Here is a 10,754-nt window from a genome sequence, read left to right on the forward strand (position 1 = left end):
GGCTCATATTGTGATCTTCATCTTCTTCTCTAAATCCATTTGGATCAATTGGATCCGGCATTGGTAGTGGCATCTCCATATCCACATGATCTCTATCTTCATATCCACATTGGTAGTGTGAAGGAATATGCACACCACCCTCCTCATCCTGTCTCAAGATTTCGTGTCATGTACGCATGCAATATTAATCATGAACTCAAATAGCAATGACTTTTTGATGATCCATCACCATGTGCACCACCATGTCCCTTCTATCTGCACACCTCTAAAGTCACAATACAAAATGCAAGGAAATCCTTTAAGATCCAAAAATTAGCCACCCATGAGCTCCTTCCCTCTCTTCTTAGATCAAGTGCCTTGAATTGATACTTTTAAGGTATAAGTGTCGCTATATAGCGACACTTAGGGTTAAAGGTCGTTATATAGCCACTTTTAGGGTTAAAAGTCGCTATATAGCGACTTTTAGGGTTAAACGTCGCTATATAGCGACTTTTAGGGTTTGATATTTTTAATGTTAAAGGTCGCTATATAGCGACACTAAAGAGTCGCTATATAGCGACGGAAAAGCATCGCTATATAGCGACGAAAAAGCGTCGCTATATAGCGACGCTGTGGATTTAAACCAAAACCCGTCGCGATGCGCGACGCTTTCTTTTGCACTCTCTAATTTCTATTGTAAGCAAAGCGATCTCTCCTCCCACCTATTTCCGACGACCTCCCACTCCATTCTCCACTCCTCACCACTACTCACCCCTCTCCTAGCTCTTGTGCTCCCCCTCCACCCTTCTCCCTCTTTGGTTTCTTGAAAGGAAGTTTTTGAAGAGGTGAGTCTCTTTGAACAATGTAGGTAGGTTTTCTGTGAGATTTCATTTTGTGAGTGCTTATCCTTGTATTGCTAAAGCTCCTTACTAGTTTTCATGCTTGATTACTAGTTTTCATGCTTGATTTCAAAGGATTGAAACAAAAAATGAGATTTTAAGAAAGAAAGAAGACTCTTCTCTTTTGTAGGGCCAGTCCACAAAACACCGAGCGGGACGTACTATTCCAAGTAAGTGCTTCCTCTTTTTTCCATTTGTTATTTTTCTAATTTGCATTGGCTTGCAGCTAGTGCCTTAAGTGCTAGCTGCAGTGATGGGCGTAGGAACCTTCTCTTCCCCTCTCTTCCCTCTTCTCTCCTCTTCTTTCCCTCCTCTCCTTCTCCTTCTCCTTCTCCTTCAATCTTTCAATCTCTTTCCCCCTCTTTTTTCCTCTTTCGTTTCCCTCTTCTTCTCCTCTTTCCCCCCCTCTTTTCCCTCTTTCATGCTTATGTTCTTATGCTCATGCATAAGGATAAGCATAAGCATGAGCATAAAAGAAGGAGACATATGTCTCTTTTTCCCTCTTTCCTTTTCCTCTTCTTCTCTCTTTCTTTCCCTCTTTCCCCTTTTCCAATCTCTCTTTTCTTTCCCTCTTCTTCTATCTTCTCCTCTTTCCCCTCCTCTTTTCCCTCTTTCATGCTCATGCTCTCAGCTTATGCATGAGCATAAGAGCATGAGCATGAAAGAGGGAAAAGAGGAGGGGAAAGAGGAGAAGAGAGAAGCTTATGCATAAGACTCCTCTTATGCATGAGCATAAGAGAAGGAGACATATGCTCATGCTTATGCTTATGCATGAGCATAAGAGAAGGAGACATATGCTCATGCATAAGCATGAGCATATGTCTCTTTTTCCCTCTTTCCTTTCCCTCTTCTTCTCTCTTTCTTTCCCTCTTTCCCCTTTTTCAATTTCTCTTTCCTTTCCCTCTTCTTCTCTCTTCTCCTCTTTCCCCCCCTCTTTCATGCTCATGCTCTTATGCTCATGCATAAGCATAAGCATAAGCATAAGAAAAGGAGACATATGCTCATGCTTATGCTTATGCTTATGCATGAGCATAAGAGAAGGAGACATATGCTCATGCATAAGCATGAGCATATGTCTCTTTTTCCCTCTTTACTTTCCCTCTTCTTCTCTCTTCCTCTCTTTTTCCCCCTCTTTTCCCTCTTTCATGCTCATTCTCTTATGCTCATGCATACGCATAAGCATGAGCATAATGCTTATGCTTATGCATAAGCATAAGAGAAGGAGACATATGCTCATGCTTATGCTTATGCATGAGCATAAGAGAAGGAGACATATGCTCATGCATGAGCATATGTCTCTTTTTCCCTCTTTACTTTCCCTCTTCTTCTCTCTTTCTTTCCCTCTTTCCCCCTTTCCAATCCCTCTTTCCGTTCCCTCTTCTTCTCTCTTCTCCTCTTTTCCACCCTCTTTTCCCTCTTTCATGCTCATGTTCTTATGCTCATACATAATCATAAGCATAAGCATGAGCATATGTCTCCTTCTCTTATTCTTATGCTTATGCATATGCATAAGACTCCTCTTATGCATATGCATAAGCATAAGCATAAGAGAAGGAGACATATGCTCATGCTTATGCTTATGCATGAGCATAAGAGAAGTAGACATATGCTCATGCATAAGCATGAGCATATGTCTCTTTTTCCCTCTTTACTTTCCCTCTTCTTCTCTCTTTCTTTCCCTCTTTCCCCCTTTCCAATCTCTCTTTCCGTTCCCTCTTCTTCTCTTCTCTTATGCATAAGCATAAGCATAAGCATAAGAGAAGGAGACATATGCTCATGCTTATGCTTACGCATGAGCATAAGAGAAGGAGACATATGCTCATGCATAAGCATGAGCATATGTCTCTTTTCCCCTCTTTACTTTTTGTAATAACAAACTTTCTTTTGTAATTTAAAAAAAAAAAGCATTAGTGGGGCAAAACAGGGCTTGCTATGGCCCTGTTAGGCCCCACTAATGCTGTTTTTTTTACTTCTGTTAATCGTCGCTATATAGCGACGTTTACCAGTGTCGCTATATAGCGACGATTAGTAGTGTCGCTATATAGCGACGTTTAACACCGTCGCTATATAGCGACGGTTCTTTTCCGACGGTTTTAGCGACTTTTATAACGACGTTTGCGCCCGTGAAAAAAAAAAATTTTAATGTAAAAAGCGTCGGTATTTTCGTCGGAAAATGGCCTATGCCTTGTAGTGTAACAGACGAGGATCACTCACATTTTATGGACAGGCCCTATTAAACCTCAGTAGGATGCATGATCTTATTATCTATAATGGTCTTGACAGATGGCCTACATTAGGTGGCTTCACTTGATTTCGGCGTATTCACTGCACAACAATTCATATTGCTCGATGAAGGCAACATCCCACTAGTCATTTGGAAATGGCATTTTACCCACACACCTAGATGAAAATGTAAGGGACATATATTACTTTTCATGGAAAAAAAAAGAAAGGACACGTGACATATCAAAGCACTAGCACATATGACCACAATTTGATGTTAACACTTGACAATATGCACAGTGGTTTGCACTAAAGAACCTAGTGGAGTGCAAGCAAATCAACTTGTGGCATGAGAGCCAATCGACACAAGAACAAGACATCAACTAAGATACCAATAACAAAGAGAAGCATTGATTGTAATAATAAAACATGAGCAAGAAGGCTAGGGATGATCATTGAAAACGATTTCACCATTAGCAATGTGAAACAAAGAGAGGAAGTCTTAGAAGAAAGTGATTGAGAGAGTCAAAGGACTCCATGTCCATTGAATTTTGGTGAGTTTTGGCAAGAACAAGGCAGAGGATCATCATCACCATCACAAGGAGAAAGACATAACCAAGTGTATCTAGCAAGTGGAGATGGTTAGATTTGGAGCCAATCCATCATCGAGTCCACCACAAGGAGCTAAGGGAACAAGAAGACAAAATTTATGGATATATTTTGTGAAGAAAATCATTATGGGAGAAAGAGAGAGGGAGGGGGAGAATCAAGGTGGGTAGAATGGATCAATTACAAGAAAATGAAAAAAGTATTTCTTGTTAAATGAAATGACCGTGTACATAGCTTTATAGCCTTAGAGGCTTATATTCCTTAGTCCTATCTAGCTTACTGAATCACATCTAGCTTATCTTCATCCTTACTCCTATCTAGCTCCCCCAACCACAATCTTTCTCATGACTCTCATCCAATCAAATATTTCTCTCCAATTGCCACTCTACCACTCTTCTATTGTGAACTCACAATATGCCTATCCATCAACTATTCAACACCCCCCTTGATGCTAGGCTGGTCATTACCATGTCCTATGTCCATAGGAATGTATTGTAGAGCCCCCCCCCTTAGTCCCCTATCATCTCTAACTTGTGGTGTAGTAAGAATGTAGGACTTTTGGCTCCCTTGGCTACATCATATGGTGCCAGAGTGAGATATTACATTCTAGATTTTAGAACAAGTGCTCATTAGATGGTGATACATACTGGGATTAATTGGAGTGACAGTTTAGGCTAAAGGAGTGGTTTGGATACAATTTTGACTTGATTTTTGTGGTAGCAATTTCTTTCCTCATGACCATACGATGATAGATGTTGCATTTGGGATTTTCCTTATTTCTACAATCTTTCTCCTCATGGTTTTTAAGGCCACAAAAGTACATTTTTCTCATGAAGTGCTTCGTGGATACTTACCTTTTGTCTAAAGAATACATTGATTATATCTTGTATTGACATAGTGGGAGCTTACTCTTTCTTCAAGTTTCCCTCTCTCTTTGGGAGAGATGCCTCTATGTCATACAATGTGAGGTTTTCCATGTTAGGCAATGTGTCCACTATTGTATTAGCAGATCTCAAAACTTTGGATGTGACTTGTAAGGTTCTGCGACATTTTCCCATAATCCCTCACATCCAACACGTGCCCTATTTCTACTGCCACCTCTTCTCCCCCTTCTCTCCATACCTAAGGCCCTTAGATTAAGAGTCAAGACTCCTCACTAACAATTGCATTCATTGGCACTCATGATCGTGGTCCACAAGTTCCCCAAAATGCAAGGAGTCAGAGTATAGACCACCCTCAAGAACACACAACAAACACTCACATCCACTAGCCCTCATGTTCATGGTCTACAATTTCCTCAAAACCCACACCCACAAGTATAATGAATGCTGACTCACTCTTCCCCACTTAGCCTTATAACTATTTAGATCCAAATTGTGGTTCACTTTCTTTCCCAACTTACCAAAGGGTTTATCAGGATATGAACCACAACCGGATCGAATGACGAGCCTCTACCACCATTTCCACCAATATATAGCACCATGCTACGTGGGAAACTAGGAATCTGCAACCCATAGCACTGCCGGTACATAGATTACTATCGATGGTAGTAATAACAATACCGGCAATAGTGTTCATTATCACGGTGGTGTATATTACCATTGGGATAATGAAGGTTACCACTGGTAATGTTATTACTAACATTGTATTAAAAAAAACATTGGACTTGTATAAAGTCCAATTCCAAAAGTGGACTAAATACAAGTCCAAAATTTTTTGAATATCATAGTCCCAAGGTTTTTTTCCCATATACTTCAAAACAAACATTGCAATATTGGTTGAAACTTTACACACCCACTTATATAGAGTAACCATTGGTAGTTTTTCTAGCAAACTTTGAAAACCCAAATTTTGTCGACAAATTACCAAATACTAGATAAGCTTACAAAAATACCTCCTATGATTAACAAAATAATTACACTTTGGTCGACACCACATAGTTTTGAACCAAAGTCCTAAGTAGATCAAGATAACTTGTTCTCTTGGAGAGATGGTGTACATATACACCTTCTTGGTGTAAAAATACACCGTTTAAGTGTAGGCCTTTTTCAATTACAATAGGATGCTTGCTTGTTTGGACCAACTTTATGATGAAGGGTGGGGCTTGTTCACTTATATTATCATTAGGGAATCCAAGTGGAAGCAAAAAATGCATGTAGAGGAGAGAACTTTTTGTTATATACACGCACACACACATATATATATGTATGTGTGTGTGTGTGTGTGTGTGTGTGTGTGTAGATATATATGATTTGATATCTATTATAAAAAATTCCAAAAAACAACTCAAAAAACGCAAAATTATTCAAAGTGTTAAAATTTTTTTCACATTTTTTTCAAACATGTGGCTTGAGCCATATGTGCCCCCCCACTCCCAAACATGTGGCGTGAGCCACATGTGCCCCTCTGCCCCCCTCCCAACATGTGGCGTGAGCCACACCTGAGGGGGGGGTTGAAAAGAGAGAGAGAGAGAGAGAGAGAGAGAGACCCTTTAATTTCCCCGTCCTCCCCCTCCCCCTCCCCCTCCCTCTCCATACTCCCCCCTCACTCCCTCCTTCTCCTTGCTTCCTCCTCCCTCACTTTCCCTCTGCCCTCCTCTTCACTCCCCCCTCTCCCTCTCCTACTCCCTACTACTCCCCATCTCCCTCTCCCAACTCCCTCCTCACTTCCTCCCTCTTCCTCTTTTTATACACACATGTGTTGTCTGCCCTCCCCTCCTCTCTAATTTTCATTTTTGTTAATTTCTAAATTTTAATTAAATCTATACAAAAAAATGAGAGTTTTCAAACCATGTCCCATTTTGATTTTTTTTCCAAATCAATAGCATAAAATTAGTGTTTCTAAAAAAAGTTCCTAGATTTTAATTTTTTTGCTTTTTCTCCCATAAAACATATTTTCACATTTGTTTAAATAAAAAAACCTCAAAATGGGGTTTGGCTAGAACAATTGTTCACATTTTGATTTTTTAAAGAAATTAATAACAACATAAACTGGGGTTTCTTAAAAAAATGCTTGTAGAATTTGATTTTTTTTTTAAATTTTATGCCATTAAATTAGGGTTTAGGGTTTAGATCTTAAGGGGCGAATAGAGCCTGGATGGAAGTTTTCTCTGAGAGATTTTTGCAAATGTAAGAAAAATGTGAACAAACTAGAGGAGGAAAAATGACTAATCAAGAGTAGAATAGAGCTGGTTTGAAATAAGGTGGTGGGAATGCATTTTCGGAGCGTATGGAGGAGGTGAAACGTTTTGGAAGAGAGATAACAATGATAGAATTTATTTGAAAGTCAAACTTTGGTTGAACTAGTAGAAAGAAAACGTGAGAATAGTTTTAGTTGGGGGCTAGTTTGGATGGGAGGAAAACAAGGAGGCCTGACATGGCAAGCTAGACCTGCCATGGGCAATATTTTATTGTGAAGCACCAATTATGTTTTTTGGGAAAAAAATGGAAATTTCCCTAGAATTGGAGAGCCTCTGTTATAGAGAAGTCCACATGGCATAATCTCTTGATGGATTCCATATTCCCTTATCCACGCCTCTAATATTTTAATAATTCTCTAAAGGGCCCCTTTTTTAGTCCAATTTTTTTGTAATGTTAATTGTAGTCTTAGACGCCCATCATGAGTGATAATACAACTTTGAAATTCGGTTGTTGCTAAGCACAGGGCTAGGTCGCAAAAAAAGGCTAGGCAGAGGGGGAGCCAGGTAGGGGGTTGATGGCGGTAAGGGAGAGCAGAGGGGAGGGGAAGGCATGAGAGGTTGTGAGGGAAGGGGAGAGGTTGTGACATAAGGGAGAGAGGTTGTGAGGGAGGGCTGAGATGAAGAGGGAGGCAAAGAGATAGAGAGGAGAGAGCGAAGAGATGGAGAGGGAGGAGAGGAGAGGTTGTGAGGAAGGGAAAGACAGAGGGGGAGGCGTGGAGGCGAGAGAACGATGGAGTAATAGAGGGCTAGGGTTTTAAGAGGGGATTAAATTTTCGTGAGCTAAGGTTAGGAGGGGATTCGGAATGGGGCTCTATAGAAGCTTATGTTAATTTTCAATGCGGGGGCTAGGTGCTGACTAATGAATTAGATTCTTTTATTTTTCCACATTAGGGGGGACATAATTCTTTTGACAAATGACTTAATATCTACTTTTATTTTCAAGGCATCCATATACAAGTAATATTTATCACATGGTAGCAAGAAAGACCAAGATATCATAGGCATTGACACATTAACTAATCAAAAGGATAAAACATCCTTCAAGACTAGATGAGTTTTGATTGATTTTGTTGATTTAAGTCACATATTTAAATCCCTTGACAATCCTTGTTGCATATGCCCAACCCTTTTCCTTGTAATGCAAGGCCATCAAAAGAATCAAGGCAAGCTTTTAGTTTTATAATTCTAAGACATATGGACATGTATCCATTTCTTAGGGGGAGGGTAGAGATAGTGGCCAAATGCGAGTGTTTAAGCCAAGATAGAACTATAATAGGTGGTGTTCTTAGTGGTGTTACCTGGGAGCTCCCAGGATACTTACATAGAAGACGAAGATATATCTCTTTGACGTAGTACTTGTAGAAGATATGATATTTAAATTTGCAATTATAAGAAATTCTATTTAATTACATCCTATATATAAAGATGTGCTTTTAAACTCTAAATGCTTAAATTGACAAAAAGCAACCATAAAAGGTTTCATGAAAGCTATAAGATCAAATTTTCAAAAGAAAAAGTGTTAAAAGTACAAGAGGGGCAACATGTTATAATAGATTCCTTAAGTGCAAGGTGGAATTCCAGTCTTAAAGTACATGATTACCCTTAAAATTGTACGACTCTAAGTGTACATGATTGTTGAGGGGCAACTTCCCAACTCAAAGGAGTGCCAAACATTGTTGAGCCGATGCCTAGCATGGGCAAGGCAGCTTCTAGTGATGTGAGCAATGGAGCTTTAGCATGGTAGAAACATTGTTTAGCAAATGCCAGGCATGCATGGGCAAAGCAACTCCTATTGACGTGAGCAATGGAGCTTTAGCATGGTATCTTCTGTGCTCCCATTGGAAAAGAGAGTGATGGTGTTCACAATGGAGGTGGTGCAGAATCCTCTTGAAAGAATTGAGAGTTCTCTAAGGAGGTAGGGAGTTTTCTCCATGAGAGAGAGAAACGGCGCTCTCAAAAATATATGATCTTGCTCTTGGTAGAAGAGTTGCCTTGCTCTTGGTGTTGTGTTTGGGGGAGCAGCCACATCTTGATGCTGCCATCCAACCCACCCGAGTATATTGCACTCACGCCGGTATCTACAAGCTCAGGGAGCCTGCACACCCGCACGCTCTTCACAGGCGCAGTGTGCCCGCGCAGGACAGCTATGCACGTGTGGAAGCCCAAGCAGCCAGGCTTGGGCCGCCTCCACAAGCGCAGCGTCTTGTCTGCTGAACCGCTGATAAGCAACGACTCCCCATGTAGCTCCAAGCACAGCACCGCCTGTCGATGCCCACGCCCCAGCGTCTCCTCCACCTCCATGGCGAACCCCCCCCCTTGCCTCGGTGACCCCCCCCCGCTTAAGCCCCCCCTCCTCCCCCACACCATCACCCTCCCATCCATCCCCCCCGAATACAACCTCCCACCGCCTCCCTCCTCTTCCAGCACCAGCGCATTCACCCCCGACCCTTGCCCCTCCATCGCCACCACCATCGCATGCCTCTTCCTCAGCCTCGCCCTCCTGCTCCACACCTTTATCGCCTTGTCCGCCGACCCCGTGTACAGCAGCCCGTCTTCCTTCCCCACCACCATCGCATTCACCGCGTCGTCGTGCGCCTTGAACGACTCCTCGCACTTCATCTTTTCCACGTTCCACACCTTCACTGTCTTGTCCCACGAGGCTGAATACAACAGCCCGTCTTTGCCCACTGCCAATGCGCTGATCTTGTCCGCGTGCTCCATCCACGGCAACGGCTGCTGATGGCGCCGGACTTGCACGTACTTGCGGTCACACGCCCAATTCTTGAGGTATTGCTTCGTTGTGGGCAGCGTCGTAACTCGGATGGGACGTCGCCGGCGCTCCCCGTCTGACCTCGCGAGCTGCCACACTCGGATCTTGTTGTCTTGGTGGGCTGTGAAGACTTGTTCTCCCTCGACACTCAGCGCGGTTACCTCAGGCATGGTAGAGGGAAAGTAATTTGGGCTTGGGCTCAAGTCCAGCTGATCTTGCACTTTGATATCGCCAGTCTGGCAAACCACGTATAGTTGGCCGCCAGTGATTGTCAAGCTCAGGATTGGACTCCCTAATGTGATTTCCGAAGCAAGGCAGCAGCAATCGGTGAAGCTCTGGTCTTCTCTTACAGATTCTAAGGATACAGCTTCCATGATCTGGACCGGGTCAGTAGAAGCCTCATGTGCTTTTTCAGAAATGCAAACTTGTGCGGTTTCGATTCTCAGTCTGCGTCGATTGACAGCAGCCTGCAGCTGTGAAGATATGAATTTAAGGTGATCTGCATGGTCGTTCCCGAGTGCTGGACTAAGCTCGGTAGCGAGAAGCTTTTCAAATCGTACGGCGTCCATGAGGTGGATCGTGAAAAGGCTCGAACCTGGGAGATTCTTGATTGAAGGAGATGTGAGTTGGGCTAAGAGCTTGAAGGCACCAAAGTTCAGGACTCGAGGCCTTTAATGGAAAATTGTCTGCGGCTGATCTAACGATAAGTCAGGATCAAAAGATGGACGGAATGAAGCGATCTTCTGAAAATGGCACTGGGACGAAAAGACGGATGTAAGCGTACGGACTGGGTGAGATGTGCCTAGTACAGACGCGATACGGGCTGGCTGCGGCTGATGATAGAAAGTTGGGAGTTCGAGCTGCAAACCTCGAGCCCCAGACTACCTGAAGAAAAAGCGTCGGAACCTGAAGAGATGGGAGGAGAGATGTTGAGATCTCTTTGTGTAGCTGTGCCCATTTGAGGGACAAGCACCAAGCTTTATACGTAACAGGATTCCAAGCATGGTTTGATGTCCCAATCGGACTCGATTCAGTGATGTTGAGAAGGGGATTTCGGTGAATGCAGACAGTGCCA

General features: G+C 42.6%; 1 protein-coding gene across 1 annotated transcript; it reads right to left on the reverse strand.

Annotated features, from left to right (window-relative positions):
• Positions 1–8,862: 8,862 nt before the first annotated feature.
• Positions 8,863–10,248, reverse strand: LOC147883184 (protein JINGUBANG-like). Its single transcript, XM_087399257.1, has one exon. It carries the CDS (start codon positions 10,246–10,248, stop codon positions 8,863–8,865), a length of 1,386 nt encoding a protein of 461 aa, XP_087255383.1.
• Positions 10,249–10,754: the final 506 nt, after the last annotated feature.

The sequence above is a fragment of the Dipteris shenzhenensis genome, chromosome 28 (assembly GCF_047967505.1).
Source record: "Dipteris shenzhenensis isolate YYH24624 ecotype China chromosome 28, Dip_SZ_1.0, whole genome shotgun sequence".
NCBI lineage: Eukaryota > Viridiplantae > Streptophyta > Polypodiopsida > Gleicheniales > Dipteridaceae > Dipteris > Dipteris shenzhenensis.